This window comes from Lissotriton vulgaris, chromosome 8, assembly GCF_964263255.1.
Source record: "Lissotriton vulgaris chromosome 8, aLisVul1.2, whole genome shotgun sequence".
Lineage (NCBI taxonomy): Eukaryota > Metazoa > Chordata > Amphibia > Caudata > Salamandridae > Lissotriton > Lissotriton vulgaris.
Window position 1 is genome coordinate 764,202,893 of NC_141696.1, and position 19,024 is coordinate 764,221,916.

A 19,024-nucleotide genomic window follows, 5' to 3' on the forward strand; every position below is an offset into this window, starting at 1 on the left:
CAGCTCCTTCGTGTAGACCCTGGCGGTGGACCAATGGCAGCGCGTCCTTCTCAGACGAGCCTCCATGAGCGAGCCAATCCTAGCGCGGCCGCTCCGATGCTGCTCACGGGTCCCGGGCCGCTGGCGGTGTGTTTTCTTAGCTGAGCCTCTTTTACAAAACTATAAGCCGTTGCGGTGTCTAGGTGCTGAAACCAGGATTTTTGTGGCCGGTGTAGGTGAGCCCAGATGTGGGGCTCATGTGGCATTTTTCCCATATCATAGTGCGCTGGAAAAGCACTGAAAAAACCTATGGCCCAAAGATGTGCGCCCCTGCTTAGTACAGCACGGGTAGGGCGCTTCTAACTATAAACTTCTAAGCCTGAGAAGTGGGCTCTTACTTCCTCATGATGAGAGCAGCCGTGACGCCAACTGGAAGTCAGGCTGTGGAAGCCTGGTCCTTGGCGGGGCTCCTGTGAGGAAGAGTGCTCCGTGGGTTTCCTCAGCCTTGTTGGGGGTAGGGCCCAGACACACACAGTAGAGACCGGAGCCTTGCGGGCTCCATTCAGCCGCTTTCGACATGGACCCCCTAGCTGGATAGCAGCCCTGGGTGCGTGCATTGTGAACGATGGCAGGAGCCTCCCAGCCGCACCAGGCGGCCTGCAGCAGAATGTGAGGAGACCGGACCAGCGGACGGCTGCAACCTACACTCGCTCAGCCCCCAGGGAATGGTAAGTGAGACTGAGCTTCAGGCTGATGAGCCCCAGGCAATGCGCTCATGGGACCAGTCCTTGGCATGAAGGGAGGTCCCCGGTCAACGTGGGCAGAGCATGGGACACCCCTACCCGTGGTATTTCGCCTACATTGGGGTCTCCAGATTTTTGGCGTTAAGGCAGGGTGTGTTGCACCCCTTACTTGTGGTGTTGTGCTCCAAAACGGGGTGAAACCTCAACGGAGGCCCCCGGGGACGAGGACTGCTGCATTTTCTGGTGTAGTTGGGTGTGTGGCCCGGAAGCCTGTACAAAGGACACCAAGTATCCAAAGGAAAGCGCAGGTGTTGTGCTGATTGGGATGTTCATGTATTGGTGTTTGCACTGCTACAAGTGGGCTGTGGTGCACGACTAAATGTTGGTGCTGGATATCATTAGGGGGCACAAATGTTTCTGGGGGACTTATGGTCCTATGGCCTCCTCTGAGACAAAGTGATGTGCGACTTATGTGATGCTTATGCCTAATGCTTTATACTAAGTACAGTTTCTACAAATAGTTATTGACTATCCCTAACTGTAATGGTCATGACAGTGGCCCGATTGGCCTTGTGATGTATGTAAAGTTATGACAACTGCCCGATTGGCACACTGACTTATGTACTACCTGTGAAGTCATGACAAGAGCCTGGTGGCACAGTATATATATGTGATTGTGTTCTAACGTGTTTTTATGGATAATTCATATTACCTTGTGTGGAGTTTCTTTTGTGGTGTGCCTAGTGTGTCGCTGATGTATGAGTGTGTTGCTCAACTGCTTTACACATTGACTTTAGGAAAAGCCTGACTGCTCTGGTCAAGCTACGAAGGGGGTGAGCAGGGGTTATCTTCAGCTTGTACCTCCTTTGCCCTGACTAGAGTGGTGGTTTCTGCCTGGCTTTGGTGCATGCCCTAGCGAACCAGAAACCCCATTTGTAACAGTGCCTCTCTGTCCTAGACAAGAATTGAAGGAAGAACTTGACAAATTGTGTTCCATGTCTGTTATTGAGCCCATAGAAGAGGGGGAGTTATCTCAAATTATGTTGGCACTTGAAGCAGGTAAATCTTTGCGTCTATGTGTGGATCTACGCAATCTTAATCGCAAAATTTGGAGGATTGTCAACTGCTTCAGCATATCAATGAGATGCTAGCTACATTGAAAGTTATTTCAGTTTTTACAATTTTAGATATGTCTGCAGCATCCATTAATTGAGTTACACCAGGATTCGAAACATCTCACTTCATTTGTGACACCGGAGGGGTCATGTTGATATAGTTATTTGGATGATAATTTGGACAAAATAATTATTAAGAATGGCTTTTGGTGTCAGGGATGGGATGGAAAGGTCGACTCATAAATATTTAGTGATTATCTCTCCAGCTGAAGGTTCTATTATATGCCTTGAAAGTGTGTGGCAGTCAGTGGGTGCTGGTTCTCTTTTTTTTTTACTTTCTACATTTAGGTCTGTCATTGAAACTAGACAGTAGCTATGATCAATCATTTATCACAAGTGAGTGGAAGTGACATTTGTGGATCAAGTGATCACAGAGAATGCTGTTTGGTTCTTTCTAGAGATATTTAACAAAGAAGGTACATCTGGTGTTATTCTGATAGAAAATTAGGTTCATTTACCTTTAATGTCATGAACAATGTTTAACAAAGTTTTAGTGGGATGTGTGCAGAGTGCCTACCAGTGCAGAGCTAAAGTTGTAGATACTGTTAGGGACAATCTGTGGTCATGCAAAACTGTGCAATTATTAGCTACTGTCAGGTCACCATGGGTTTTACTAAGAAGAGGAAGGGTATGCAGTGAGTTGTGTTCTTTGTGGATGACTATAGCAATAAGTAAGGGTATGAGTGGTGAACTGTCGAAAAGGCCAGGGTGCATGCTGATGTCACATCATGTATGGAGGAGTGTGGTAGCAAATGTCATCGTTCTCTTGTTGGTTTTTGGGTGCACCCCTCCTCCCGCTCTCTGTGTGTCCGTTCCTGCCCCGGCACCCCCCATCCCGCTCTCCGTCTGTCCGTTCCCTCCCGCTGATTCTCCCTCCTTCTCTCTCGCCCCCTCCCCTGGTGGCCCTGTCGTGGAATGGGGTGTATGTTGTCCGCAAACACCATGAGACAGCGGCAGGGACGAGCACACAGCACCCCTCAAAAGCGTGCATCCGTGTATGACCCTTGCTGCGTGGGGGGCCGGTGAGCCGACCGATGTGCACGGCGGCGCATTCAGGGGGTCCTGGAGAGTCGGGTGTATGTCGCTCTTACAGCTCCCACTACCGCACCTTCCTCCGCCCTCAGTCTTTGTGAGGTAGTGTCGGGCTGGTCACTCGGAGCTCCCTCGCTCCTCACAGTATTCAGCAGGAGGATCCGGGCAACAGCAGGCCCGCCGCACCCTCGTTCGCTGCCCGGACAGAATTTGTCCACCTACCCTGTCCCCGCAGAGCAGCACGAGCCGGGGCTCCCAGTTTCCAAGAGAGGGCTGGTACAGTGATGACGCCCACCAGTGTCCTGTGCTACGGGCGGCCGAGTGGTCAGTGCCGAGAGCTCCACACCTTAAGGAGGGGGGTCAGTACTCACAGAATTATGGCGCTATAACATGCCCCATTTTCACGGCGTCCTCAGTCCCAAGGCACAGCCCGGTAGTGTCCTGCCTGCAGTTGCCTCCGTGTGCCCCTGTTGCTTGCTTGTGCCTCCGTGTGCCCCTGTTGCCTGCTTGTGCCTCTGTGTGCCCCTGTTGCCTGCTTGTGCCTCTGTGTGCCCCTGTTGCCTGCTTGTGCCTCCGTGTGCCTGCTTGTGCCTCCGTTTTCGTGCCCCTGTTGCCTGCTTGTGCCTCCGTGTGCCCCTGTTGCCTGCTTGTGCCTCCGTTTTCGTGCCCTTGTCGCCTGCTTGTGCCTCCTTTTTCGTGCCCCTGTTGCCTGCTTGTGCCTCCGTTTTCGTGCCCCTGTCGCCTGCTTGTGCCTCCGTTTTCGTGCCCCTGTCGCCTGCTTGTGCCTCCGTTTTCGTGACCCTGTTGCCTGCTTGTGCCTGCGTTTTCGTGACCCTGTTGCCTGCTTGTGCCTCCGTGTGCCCCTGTTGCCTGCTTGTGCTGTGTAAGTGTGTGTAGAGTGCTCTGTGTGGGTGTGTGTGGGGGGCTTTGTGTGGCTGTGTGTGTGGGGGGCTTTGTGTGGCTGTGTGTGGGGGGGGCTTTGTGTGGCTGTGTGTGTGGGGGGCTTTGTGTGGCTGTGTGTGGGGGGGCTTTGTGTGGCTGTGTGTGTGGGGGGCTGTGTGTGGCTGTGTGTGTGGGGGGCTCTGTGTGGCTGTGTGTGTGGAAGGGCATTGTGTGGGTGTTTTTGTATGTCATTTGCGAGAGATAAAGCTAGTGGCATTGTAAATGACAATGCCATGTATTTATGTTAAAACAAAACATAAATAAAATAAAAATAATGTCAAGAGCAATGCCAATAGCTCTAACTTTAACAAAGGCAAAACCATTGCATTGTAAATGCTTGTTGTCTTTTGTGTGAGGCCCATCGTTAGGTAGTCTTGTGGTTTTAGAGCGCTGTAACCTTTCAGCACCACCCAACCGTGCGCTCTCTTAGCTAGGGTGGCTTTGTCCTCGATTAATGAAACCATCTTAGTGACTTTTGACACCACTTTTTTGAAGGTACGAGGGTCAGTTGCCGACTCCCATAGGTCTGTAAGTCCTAAGACCTTCAGTGAATCCATTAAGTAGGTCCTTGCAGGTGAGTTGTCTCTAATCGATAGTTCCGTCCATAGATGGGCGTTTAAGGACCCTTGGTCCGCATCTCTGATTTTCCGCCAGCTTTTTAGGTATGCGCCTCTTCTCTCGACCGCTTGTTTCTGCAGGCCGAATTCTAGCAGAATTTGTGCTGGTGATGAGTTGTTGGGGAGATGGAATATTGCCCTGTATGCTCGACTGATGGTATTGTCTAGTGTTGTTGCGTCTTTTCCTCTCATGGCCTCGCTGCCGTAGGTGAGCATGGGCTGTAAGCGAGCTTTTAATACCTGTAGGAGAGGGCCCAGGGACCGGTCTGGGAGTACTTTCTGCAAAGGTCTTATCGATAGGTGGAATGTCGTGCCCTTTCGGCGAATGGCATCTAGTTGTTGTTTGAAGGAGCCATTGCCGTCTATTATGACTCCTAGGTATTTGTAGAAGGTTACCTGGTCTAACCTCTGTCCGTTCAAATCAGAACCGCTGTACCCCCTCAAAAAGAAGTTACAGAAAAAAGCAGGTGATGTGTGTGGGAAATGATCACGCATGAAGGGTTGGGTACGTATGTCAAGTCAGATATAACACGAGGTCATAAGCAGTGCATAATGGGGTGCAATTTATCGCTAGATGACTGAACTATAACTGGTGTAGTTCAGTGATCTTTAGGATTTTCAATGTTAGTGCTTGTCTACTTCCAACACCTAACTATACCATCAATTGTTTTTTTCAGAGTCACACTCAAAGACGGCATAAAAAGCCATCTACAAAGACAAAATACATTTTGAAAACAAGGACTTCTTACAATATATCAAGACAGTACCCTTTCAGGCTTAGAGTGCTTAATGAATTATGTAATACAGGTATCAAGGAATTTTGGGTTGTTCCTAGGTTTAGGCAAATTGCAGCTCCTTTATATGGAGTAACCTACAACACAAGCAGCACTCAGAATCATCTGTTCATCTCAAATGTCTGTTTTTCTATCAGAGTTTAAAGCACAGGATTAGCACAGTGCCCTCTATGCTGAACTGAAAAATGACAAAAACCTTTTACCACTCCAGGCACAGTTTCACAGATTTGGATTGGTAAAATACCATCCAAGCCAACCTGGAATTAATTAAAGCAACCACTGACACGTGTTTCAGTCTAGTTAGAGCTAATCAGTGAGGTACAGCTTTGTCGAGACACACGGGCACACCCAGTATAAGTCATGTCAATACCCTTTCAGGCTTAGAGTGCTAAAAACATTATGCAACACAGGAAGCAAGGAACTCAGAGTAGTTTTCAAGTTTAGGCGGAGGGCAACTCCTTTATATGGAGAACCCTACAGCACCAGCAACACTCTGAATCTGTTTCTCTAGCAATGTTTTAAGCATAGGATTAGCACTGTGCCATCCACACCGAGCAGAAAAATTTAGCTGTAATACTGTGCTAGGAGTGGTAAAAGGCTTTTGTCATTTTTCAGCTCAGTGTGGATGGGACTGTTCTAATCATACGCTTAAAGATTTTGCTGTAAAAATGGCAAAAAAATGTGGCAAGTATAATAGTTGAGCAGCTTGAGCCACTCATTGATTATTCACTGCTCCCGGGAAGGAACATCCCATAATGCCCTACTTGGGCCAATTGAAATATACTTTGGTACATGGCGGTGCTCCAGAGGCATATTTTTAAGTGCTAGTGATTACCGGGTGAGGTGATGCCAATACCTCATATAGGATAGGTGTGACAATCTATCTAGGAGAGATATTAGAATAAAAGGTTTTTCTCTTCTATATCCTTTTTAAATTATGGAATGTAATATTCCTTTTGGAATTCTACTCAATAGCAGTGGGATATATGGTTGGTGGTTGCTTTTTCTCTTTCTTTATTCCTCTTTGACCACCAGATTTCTATGTATTTAATTAAGATTTATGCAACACCTGGTAAAATAGTAGCCCTTGTATGTCATACTACGGCCATTCTTAGTGACACTATGGCTATCCTTGCTGTGTCAGTGGCCCATCCCACAGAATGTGGACGTTCTTGATAATGCTCTGGGTATCTCTACCATGGTAGCGGCCCATCTATTACATTTTGCAAGCATTCTTGGTCATGTAGTAGCTGCATCTAACAAAAAGGTTTTTCATTCATTACATATTATTAACATTCAGGCTACACCTACAAAACAGTGGCCATCCAAATATCATTTACGTGAATAATACTGGTAACATTTTGCATTCAGTGCCATAATAGTGGCTCATCCACAGAATATTGCTGCCATTTTTGGCAATGTTCTGGCATTGTGACTAGACCAACAGTGAACCATGCAGGGCAATTTGTGGACATTCTTGGTGATATTCCACCTAACCCATCCATAAAAGTGACATAACATAGGTGTTCTTGACAACATTGTGGCTATACATGGCAAATAATTAGTCCATTCATAACACACTGTGGGCATGCTTTGCAACATCAGTTAGCCCTGCCTAAACAGTGGCCTATCTATTAAATACTGTTGCCACCCTTGGCAACATCCCGGCTTTACTTTGCAAAATATTGACATATTGTAGGTATTCTTGCCATGTAAGTGGACATCCAAGAGAATGTGGACATTCTTGGGAATGTTCTTGGTATCTCTAACATTGCCATCCATTACATTTTGCAAGCTTCTTGGCCACATGCTGGCTGGATATAACAAAAAAGTTGTTCTTTCATTACATATTAGTGACATTCAGGCTATACATACAAAACAGTGGCCAATCAATGACTTATGTGGACAATCCCGGCACAATTCTGCTTTTAGTGACACAATAGTGGCACAGACACAGTATTTTCTGGGCATTTGGGAATCATGTTGGCAACTGACTAGCCCTACAACAGTGGCCCATACATGGCATATTGTGGACATTCTTGGAAATATTACAGTTCTATCCTTAGGGTGTCCAATCACTCAGGAATAAAGTCTTGTAGTGAGTAGTATTGGCCCCTTTTAAATCACTTATCATTTTTAATATCACTGCACATATAAAAAAAGAGAAAAAAAAACCTGCTCCACTGTAATCAGGTGTCGAAGCACACCCAGTTGGCACTCGGCCTTCGGGGTGGGACCCCGATGATGAAGCATGTCACCAACTAGGTTGGTAAGTGAGGGATCTTCTAGAAGGACATGCTATGTCCTATAAAAAGGTTGGGCACATTGTGCTTTATTGAGCTTTAAGCTTTGGTTACAGAGCTTTTCTCTGTTATACCTACAGGGGGTACTCCTCCATTTGTTGTGTAAACTACTTAGTAGGGGACCAGGAGTTCCCGCCTTACACCCTTGTAGAACACCCTTACTCTCTCCTTTGTTTTGAACAATATTAGAGCTAACCCATCATAAAAGTGACATAACCTAGGTGTACTTGACAATATTGTGGATATACCTGGCAAATAATAAGTCCATTAACGACATACTGTGAGAATTTTTGCGACATCAGCTAGCCCTGCCTAAAAAGTGTCCAATCCTTAAAATAATGTTGCCATACTTGGCAACATCCCGGTTGTGGGTATTCTTGCCAACATTCTGGCTACACATTGCAAAATAGATGCTATTATAGGATTTATGGTTAGCATACTTAATGATAGACTTTCTACCTCTGGCATTATAGTTCTCCACTCTTGACATACTGTGGTCATTCTAAACAACATTTTGGCTACCTGCGGCATAATGGTGTCCCCTTAAGGAAATAACGGGTTCTCTTTAGTACATCTAACACACAATCTTGGCAGTGTGTCAGCTCCTTCGCAAATAATAAGTCCATTAACGACATACTGTGAGAATTCTTTGCGACATCAGCTAGCCCTGCCTAAAAAGTGTCCAATCCTTAAAATAATGTTGCCATACTTGGCAACATCCCGGTTGTGGGTATTCTTGCCAACATTCTGGCTACACATTGCAAAATAGATGCTATTATAGGATTCATGGTTAGCATACTTAATGATAGTCTGTCTACCTCTGGCATTATAGTTCTCCACTCATTACATACTGTGGTCATTCTACACAACATTTTGGCTACCTGCGGCATAATGGTGTCCCCTTAAGGAAATAACGGGTTCTCATTAGTACATCTAACACACAATCTTGGCAGTGTGTCAGCTCCTTCGCAAGTTAACCCTAACAACAACCAAAGGTACAGTGCAGACTTAGAGTGGTATAATGTAGAAATGGGGAAATCAGGGATACTTAAGCAAAGGTGCTATCCAGATGATGAAAGTAAAATTACTGTTGCACTGCGTTTGAAGATCATGCTATAATCACTACTTAGAGATGATTAAAATGAATGTGTTAGTAATTATGTATGTACAATAAATATGTACAGTTCCATGGTATGAACCATTTTCTTTAACTAATAAATCAATATAAAAGACAATGGGAAATTCTGTCTAAAGACAAGCAGAGCCACACTTTCAAGGAAGATGGAGTTTCAGATAATGTAGCACTGCGTTCACCTGAAATGCAACATTTTTAAAGAATAACAAAACGCATGTAGCACCCCTATAATTTAGGTACAAAGTGTTTCTCTCTCTCCTTTCTTTCCCCTACAAAAATATTAAGCTCTGCTACCCTAGACAGGATGAAAGCACCACTCTAGATATTCAAGCTAAGCAACAAAACGCTTTCCACATCCACCATTCCAGACAACCACTTCCCAAAAATGTTGCGTGCTACAAAAACTGATAATGTACATCTTCACCTCGGCGAGGTATGAAGTATTATACAAGTGCAATTATAATTTAAATACTATTAACAATTACTGCCAATATTACAGACATCCCTGGACATTTTCACATTATTTACTAACAACATGTAAATGAAGAATGTTTTAAAATCCTAGCAGCCCCACAAAAGCACATTAGAGTGAACCAGAGTCTCCATATTCTCAATATTATTATTTGCATAGTATTGGCATTGCTGGGAGGGGGTAATTTTTCAGTTCAGCATGGACCGCACTAGCTCATCCTTTGCTTAAAGACTTTACTGTAAAAATTAACTAAGGCTTTGTCGCTTTTCTAGATCAGCATGGATGGTACAGTGCAAATCTAATAGTTCAAATTCTGCCAGAAAAACAGACCTTTGAGTAGAGAAGATTTAGAGTGTTAGTGGTGTTATGGAAGAGTCCATATAAAGGAACTAATCTCCACCTAAAACTTGAGAAATTCAGTTTTGCTTATGAGAGGTTTTTTTTCTGCGTATTAAACACATTATAAATTGGGCTTACGCTAACCAAGGCTATGTTTACACTTTCCTCCATTTTGCACTAACGTCAAAATATCTCATGTGATAACTGCTGCCATTCTTCTTGTTCTAAATAAAGAATTGTGAGATTCACACTAACAGCGAATGTTTCCATTGGATTTCCCTCACTGCACCAAACCAATGACGTTTCAACTGTCCCAGGCTATCGTTATACAGTGTACAATTTGAATGCTCGAATAAACCATGAAAATGACTGCAAACTCAATGTATTACTACGAGAGAAACTTTGAATGTATTCTGTAGTAAGATGTTTCTTCTTGCTCGTTCCCTATTGAGGCATATCCGGATAACCATGTACTGATGTAAAATGCATGAACATCATAGTTGGAAGTCCTATAAAAGGGTGTTAGCATTTCTATGCATAGGATTCCTTACATGCACCTTTAGAAGGTGTATCTATGCAGGATTTTACTTAGAACTGCAAGGGGTTTTCTGTACTTATGATCTCTATGCTTTGCTAGTAAAATCTTGCATAGCATGTTTTATGTAAACTACCTATTAATCATTTATATTATGCTTTGAAACGACAACCATTGTCTTTCATTCTTACAAGAATGTTTATCACCTGAAACTGTGCTTAATCAAGTCAACAAAAGTGACTGTTCCAGTCGGGGAGTACCAAAGACCATATTGAGACTACACCACTCCCAGTTCTAGTCCTTGCAGTGCCCCAGTTGGATTTTAGGATGTTTGTGCGTTGACACATATATTTATATATTACAAATACGTGCACAATTTTCATAATTGCCAGTTGCTGATGGACGCACCAATTTTATGTCACCCTTTGTGTGCTCCTCCACCCAAAAAAAATCACTTCTACAGGCAAACCACTGATGCAAAACTGTCAAGAGGTCCTTAAATCTCCTGCATATTTTAGCTGTCCTATATAAGTTTTAAGACTATACCTCACTTAACATGCAAAAACAGAATTCAAACTGTTTTGGCAAAAAAGGAGGAATTACTTTCTGGTGCTGTCACACATGACTAGGAGTTATTTGGAAGTTGCATACATTTAGTAAAAGTGAGAGCGTGGGTTAAAAGTATAGTCCTTGTGTGACCAGAGTATTTCGATCTCGACGGACCCTCATACAAACTTTTGGGAACTAATGTAAATGCTTGCGTGTTTTTTATTAATTAGTCAAAAAAGAACCACGTGGGTATTTATTTATTAGGTCTTCCAACGATGACGATAATAATTTTGGATAGTAACAGTATTAAAAACCTCCGTTTCACTCCAGTGCGTGTGGCTGCACTAGCGGTTGATGGAAAATACATACATTTAGTGCAATGAAATATGAAAGTTCACCACTGTAAATGATTGGGGGTTGCACTTGGCAATTAGTGATACTGATTGTTTACGTGAATTGAAAGGCATGTTCAGTTCCTAGCTGGCTGGGCTATATTAGTGTATTTAAAAAGTAAAGAAGAAATCGGAGCTACAGACCCAGCAGCAGCCCATCCATGTCAAAGATGACGTGGGTGACAGGTAAAAACTGTGCTTGTTCCATGATCCCAGCTTCTGCGCGCTCCATGCTGTCAGCGTCCAGAAACCCAAGCAACAAAACAAAAGAAGGACTGGGTTAATAATCATAACCTGTAAAGCCGCACGGCAACCGCGCAAGAACGAAGCAGCCATCTTAGAAATGGCTACTTTCTCATGGAACGCAGATTCGCATAATCAACTCGGTATACAAAATATACATTGTAAAGTAGATGGCTTATCCCTGGCTTGTCAACTCAAAGAAAATCTGTAAAAGGTGAAAGTAAAATACTTTTTTTAAATTTAATTTACATATGATCCTCTTATTTCGTAAAATTGAAATGTTTCATTACGAGTTCAGTGGTTTATGATAAAGTAGGTTTCGTTATTGTTAAGTCCAACCCACGTTTCTAAATAGAAGTTCCGTATTATTCTCAGACAATTCCAACACTAGATAAACATAACGCCTGATTAGAACTGCGGGATGCCCATTTGGGCATGTGATATTACAGGTAAGAGGCAGCCGTGCACAGGATAAAACATCTTCGTTTTTTTGTCAGTTTCGTTTTTATCTTATTCAGTTATAAAAGCTCCACACATTATATTACCTTTAAAAATACGAAATATTCAGCCTTTGCAATGGAAGTTAAGTGTGTCACCCTGCCAACCATACTACAGCAAAATGAATTTGATAAGCTTATGAATTCAGACCGTGTAATTGCCAGTTCCTATTTAATTTGTATTGCTACATTTATGAAAATTCCTACAGTTCCTAGGTGGGGCACTGAAGCGTTGTTTGCAGCTTACGTGGATAATGTAGTGTTGTGTAGGGGTGGGCGGAATTTGAAAAATTGACTTTCGCAAATGATTGCGAAAATGTCGGAAATCTCTGCAAACACGCGGAAATATCGTGAAGACGCTAAAGTTTTATTTCCCGCCTGTTTGCGATATTTTCTGCGTGATCGCGTTGGAAATGTCTCTCCAACTTGCCCATGCGGTCACCTATGGGCGCGGCCCTCTTGTTTTCACTTGTCCCGCCCGCTCGCGATGCTTATTTCCTGTTCTGGGTCGCGCAATGCATGCTCGCGCCCGTTTGCGATACGTATTTCCTGTTTGGGAACACTTTTACGTGTTCGCAACGCTTTTTGCGTGTTCGGGGGGAAATATCGCGCAAACTTGCCCACGCGGTCGCAATGGGCGCTGCCATCTTGTTTTTCACTCTATTGCTATGGTTCTGGGGCCTGCTTTTGAATCCTCCATCTATCTTTTCAATCCTTTGTTTCTAGACATTTTTTCTTAATCTTTTTTATTTATTATCTCCCAGACTATTTTTCTGCTTAAAAATTTTTTGGTTTTTGTCTACTTTTTGTGTGTTTTTAACTACTTTTTCACTCTTTTTCTATTGCCTGCTCTTTTCATTTCTTTTTAAATTGTTTTATCTTTTCTTTCCCGCCCCGTCTACCCTAGAACCATGTCGAAAGGGCAAAGGGCTCGAGGCAGGAGCCAGAGCTGCAACCGCCTTCCTTGCGGAAGACGGCGCCCACAAGGGGTGCAGGCACGGACCTTATTTGGGGAGGTGGAGTTGGCTGCACTTGTTTTCTTTGTGCAGCGGCACCTCACCCTGGCAGCAGGTGGCAGGTCTGGGACCGGATACGGGCTCCGGGTGCGTCGGCAGCTATGGGGGAAGGTGCGCTGGGCAGTGTTTCGCTGCTCTGGGGTCCGGCGCACCCAGAACCAATTGATGCAGTGGTGGTCCGATATCCTGGACCGGGAGCAGGACCTGCTGGAGCTGCTAGGAGTGGAGGTCCCGGGTATTGGTGAGTAAATATTTAATTATTACTATTTGGGGCCGAATCCGATTCGGGTCAGAAATCGGCCCGACCGACTCGTAGCCGGAATGGAGTCCGACCGATATCTACAGACACCGTACGACCCGTGAAGTACGATGTGAAAGCCGTTACATACAACTGAGCCGTACGGAAAACAAGCCGTACGACCGAACCGTACAAAAATCAGCCATCCGACCGGAATATGGACACGAGCCGCACCGACCGAACCAAACCCGGAATGCACCCAACCGGTCCGTACCTGCGACGTCCGAGCCGCACAGTATGATGCCAAATGCATGAAATCCGAGCGAATCACACGGAGCCCAAGCCGCACGACAGACAAGGACCAAAAACGGACCTGAAGCGAGAGAGACCACCGCGATTGATTCGCATGCAACACAGAACAATACCAGCGTGAAAGACACAGAGCAGCCCGCACAAGCCAACATGAGCGTCCGACTTGGTCAGAAGAACGTCTCCTACAAGCCACAAAAAAAATGTAAAAATCAAAAAGGACCAGTTAAGCAATGACAAAGTCAATAAATACCCCCCAAAAAAAAAAAAAACATATATATATATATATATATATATATATATATATATATATATATATATATATATATATATATATATATATATATATAACACAAAGACACACCCACACCGCCACCTTTAAAAATGCAAAACAATACTACCATGATCCTTTGCAAATACAACAGAACAGCCAGCACACAACACACAACTTGAGACACCAACCACTGACACACACACAACTCACCCATCACACAACCCACACACCATCATCACCACTCCAAAAAACTCACACACATACACCCATCCAAAACAGACACTCCCCCACCCTCACTTGCACCCACCCACATCACTCCTCACCACCACCCATCACCATGCCCCCTAAGAAGAATCCACAGTTCACAGACACTGAGCTAGAAATATTGATAGATGAGATCCTCAGAGTGGAGCCACATTTGTTTGGCGCGTTGGTAGAAAGGACCCCCATGTCTCAGAAAGCCAAGATGTGGGACAGAATAGTGGACAAGGTGAACGTACAAGCACCAGCGTATCGCACAAAGACCGACATCCAAAACAGGTGGTATGACGTACGCAGGAGGGTCAAGAAGCTCCTCCAGAAAGAACACACCCTGAGCCAGGTCACTGGCAGTGGCCCTCCTGCCAAACCAGTCTACTTCAGGTCCTGGGAGGAGAAGGTGCGGGACATACTACCACCAGAAGGCATCCATGGCCTACCAGACATACCAGAGCCTGGTGAGTACACAATCAATATACCCAATATTGCGTCGCAATACACACACATCACCGTCAAGGGGACAGTGAAACCATGCAATGTTAGCAAAGGCATAGTAAACTAAAGTCAATCAGCCCAAGAAGCCTATGCTAGTCAGACAACACAATAATGGCCACATCATAGTGATTTGTAACTGTGTCATGACATGTACAAACCTAACAACAAATAGGGCAAGGCAGTGGCACTAATCTGAGGTAACACTGTCAGACACCCCTGCCACCACAACCAATATCCCACAGTGAAGATGACTGACAGGAAGGAATAGTGTGTATGCTTGTGAAGTCAGTGTATACTAAAGCATGATGGGATTGTTGGCACAGATAATGCACCACCTCACAATTGCACTATCAACACCTCTCTGAAGAATGCTCACCTCTGAGGGCCTGGAAATGGGCTGGCAAGTACTTTGGGACTGAGTTCTGTTGTAGGGGCACAAGGCCCTGCTGGGACTTGGATACCAACAAACACCAGGACTCCCCTGTCAGCCATCTTGTCAGAACAGGCACACTCCCTCACAGGGAAGCAGACTCAGAAGGGGGGAAGTGAGGGAATGCTGGGAAGGGGGTGTAGGCCAGAGCATGCTTGGAGTTGCAGTCATTCACAATACCCACCCACCCACATGGCCCAGCAAGTTCACACTGCACCATGCTCACCTCGAGGGGGGGGGAGAACTGACAAGATCTCTGTGACTGGGCACTGTTGTTGGGGGCACAAAGCTCTACTGGGAATTGGCCACCAACAAACACCAGGACTCCACTGTCAGCCATCTTGTCAGCACAGGCACACCCCCTCACAGGGAAGCAGACTCCGAAGGAGGGAAGTGAGAGCATGCTGGGAATGGGGTGTAACCCAGAGCATGCTGGGAGTTGCAGTCATTCACAATACCCACATCCCCACATTGCCCAGCAAGTTCACACTGCACCATGCTCACATCAGAGGGGGGGAGGACTGACAATATCTCTGTGACTGGGCGCTGTTGAGGGGAGCACAAAGCTCTACTAGGAATTGGCCACCAACAAACACCAGGACTCTACTGCCAGCCATCTTGTCAGCACAGGCACACACCCTCACAGGGAAGCAGAGTAAAATGTTAACAGGGATCAAACTCCTGTGTCAGCCACCTGATGGCCCTTGAGTAACAATGACCATGTACATGGAAATCCAGACATGAGCTGGGTATGTGCACACATCAACATGCACATTGAAAGAAGTCAATGTGCTACCACAACATCAATCTCTGTCTGTGACGACTGAGTACAATACAGTGTTCAGGCATACACACTGACGTCACGTTGCAAATGTCATGTATATCAAACATTGTTACAAAGATCAAGGAGGGGTGAATGGCCTACTCCTTCTGTGCAACCTGGTTCATTACTTATTGTGTTGCCTACATTGAAAGTCCACATATGTACACATACGTAGTGCGGGATATCATGCTTTTCCACATCAGTGCACTGTAGCAGCAGCATCATTGGCTCCCCCTTGTTGCAAATATGCTGTGCCTCCACCTGGTGGTAACCTGTCAGGTTCACCAGTAGTGCCCAGAGGAGAAAACTGAGAGTGTGTTTTTGCTTGAGAGCTGTGATTCAAAACCACACACAACACCCAAAGGCAAATTCAAAATGTTGACTATTGTGATGTATGAGGTTGCAAACAAAGGTGTTGTGTGTGTGTATCCAGCTACTGATCCTCCGCACCTAGGCTCGGTCACTCTTGGTCAATATGTAGCAGCCCCATGGGATCCTACAGACAATATCTCCTCTGGACACGACTTGTAAAGCAGGCAGTCCACATCCAGCTGGAGGCACATCATATGTGCAGCAAAGGTTAACCAAAGTAAATGCAGCTACAGTACACTGAGTAGTGCCCAGAGGAGAAAACTGAGAGTGTGTTTTTGCTCGAGTGCTGTGATTCAAAACCACACACAACACCCAAAGGCAAATTCAAAATGTTGACTATTGTGATGTATGACGTTGCAAACAAAGGTGTTGTGTGTGTATCCAGCTACTGATCTTCCTCCCCCAGGCTCGGTCACTCTTGGTCAATATGTAGCAGCCCCATGGGATCCTACAGCCAATATCTCCTCTGGACACCACTTGTAAAGCAAGCAGTCCACATCCAGCTGCAGGCACATCATATGTGCAGCAAAGGTTAACCAAAGTAAATGCAGCTACAGTACACTTAGGTGGCAATCCAAGAAGCATGGCCCCATTCCTGGATACGTATAGGAGGGAACTTACTAAGGGATGAGGTCATGTACATACCATGGCTGCCAGGATGAGTGATCCCTTGCCCCCTTCTACATTGTTAGTACTACCCATTGCAAGATGAATGTATCAGTACCTCTTTCCCCCTCCCTGTTGCAACGTACATAGTTCAACCATTGATGTCTGTAGTAACATAACTGACAATGTCTGGCTCTTCCAAACACAGGTGCCACTGGGGAAACACCAGCAAGTGAGGATGAGTCCCGAGCCCAGGCTCTGGTGGAGGATGAGCTCTCTAATGTGGATCTGGCACTGTCCTCTTCGGATGACGAAGATCAACCTGGCACCTCCAGTGTGAGTCGTCAGGCAGCCCCACCATCAGAAACACCTGCACCCCCTGCAGCCACGCCAACACCATCCGGCCACAGACCTAACACCCCCGCTAATACGGACAGACCCAGGAGACCAAGTTCAGGCAGCACAGGGGCCCCGGCCACACAGGATGCTACCAACAATAACACCAGTAGCAACATCCAAGGGGCCGCAGGGTTAACTGTGCCTGCCACCACAGGTACAGCCCGTGTGTCTATGGGTGGTGGGAGTGGTGTTAGGCAGAGGACATGGTCTGCTGAGGGGTCTGGACTGCCTGATGACCCACAACTGGTACGCATCATAGATGCGTACCAGGATAGCACCGGAGGATTCAGCCAGGTAGTGGGGGGTCCTCAATGACATGCAACGGGAGCAGGCTGGCCATCATGCACGCATGGAGGCCAAGTGGGACAAAGTCACTGGGGTGCTCATTGACATATTGACTTGTCTCCGCCAGAATAGCACAAATATGTCAACACCTCCCTGTGTGCCCACAACATCTCCTGCAACAACTGCAAATGCCATAGGGAGGGAGGCTGAATCTGGCGGAGAGACGGATGCAACGTCGGTGCCTGCTCCTGAGGATCCCACCATGAAGAAGAGGAGGGGTTGTCCAAGGAAGGACAAGTGAGCCACAGTTGTACCCTGCACAGCCCCCAGGGTCCCGGAACCTGTTTTAGATATTGGTCTTTGTGTGCAAAGCGTTCACCTTGTTCCACATGACACAAGTCCCCAACATGACATGGAGGGTCCATGTTGTACCAATGTAGAAGATGAATGTGGACTTTACTCTGGACATTTCATCTACCAATGCTTCTCACTCATCTGTGAACTTTGGATTCTAAACCTCATGTACAGCACTATCTCCACACATGTATGTAAATAAACTCACCATCACACTATACTTGCCTATGTTGTGAATCAAAATTGGTATGTGTCATGGAGCTGATGAAATGCCAAAGTACACAGTGCATGCCAACTACTACAGCAATGTCCTTACTGTTATGTGACTCATTTTGATGTGACACTTATGAGGGAGACACAGCAATACGGCACCAGAACACATACTCACCATAGACATGTGACACATTGCCTACAAAGATGGTTGCCAGATATACGGTGGAATGCACAGACACCACACCTTTCCACAGTCACTGCCAACAAGCCCACAGGTGAGGTTACCAAATGCCAGTCAGATGTGTGAAGACAGACAACATACATAACTAAGTGAAGCACAGGTTCATTACAAATCAGAAACAAATGTATTACACAACAAGAACAGGGTGAATCCACATTACAGTGGGCACATGGTCACCAAGTGTTGTCCAATGGCACCTTAAAGGTGGATTTTGGTTGTCGGTGTCAGACTTGCCCCAGCAACTAGCAAAGTACCTTGGGAAGGACAGAAATGAGACAGTCAGAAGCACACCAGAACAGGATGGTAATGCTATAAACATGTCACAAGAAACCTACACACTGACAAATTACCATGTCAACACCATTGTGGACCACAGACTCTCTGACAGGACAACTCACTGCACACTTCCAGTCAAGTACCACACGGACACACTCAAACAGCTACTGAGCTGCACAAACACACCAGACACTCACTCAGGACATTGACATGACAACCCTGTGAACTCACCTTCAGCTGAAGAAGTTGTTGATGAGCTGTGTGCGGACATCACCCTGATGATCATCACTGGCCTCGTGGCCCGGGCCAGGATCCTCCACAGGTGGTGGCTGTTGGTCGTCATTGTCCTGGATGAGAGGCACCTACTTCTGTACTGCCATGTTGTGGAGCATGCAGCAGACAATGATGATTTTACATACCTTTGCAGGCTCATATGGGAGGTCCCCTCCGGTCTTGTCCAGGCAGCGGAAGCGGCTCTTCAGGAGTCCAAAGGTACACTCGATGACTCGTCTGGTTCTGCCATGTGCCTGATTGTAGTGCATCTCGGATGCTGTCACAGGGTTCCTCAGGGGTATCAGCAACCATGGCATGTTGGGGTATCCAGAGTCACCTACATACAAAGATTCACACATTAGTTGAGGATTGTAAGGGTGTGGGAGACAAAAGTGCAAAACACACACAATGGTAA

General features: G+C 45.8%; 1 protein-coding gene and 1 pseudogene across 1 annotated transcript in view; one reads left to right on the forward strand and one right to left on the reverse strand.

The window, feature by feature from the left end:
• Nucleotides 1–11,266, reverse strand: part of PUDP (pseudouridine 5'-phosphatase) — an 824,232-nt gene extending 812,966 nt beyond the window's left edge. Inside the window, exon 1 of the mRNA XM_086934658.1 lies at nucleotides 11,152–11,266. Coding sequence (XP_086790784.1) covers nucleotides 11,152–11,239 — 88 coding nt within the window. The 5' untranslated portion in view covers nucleotides 11,240–11,266. The remainder of the gene's footprint in view (nucleotides 1–11,151) is intronic.
• Nucleotides 11,267–11,671: 405 nt separating this feature from the next.
• LOC147697961 (uncharacterized) lies at nucleotides 11,672–17,553 on the forward strand (annotated as a pseudogene).
• Nucleotides 17,554–19,024: the final 1,471 nt, after the last annotated feature.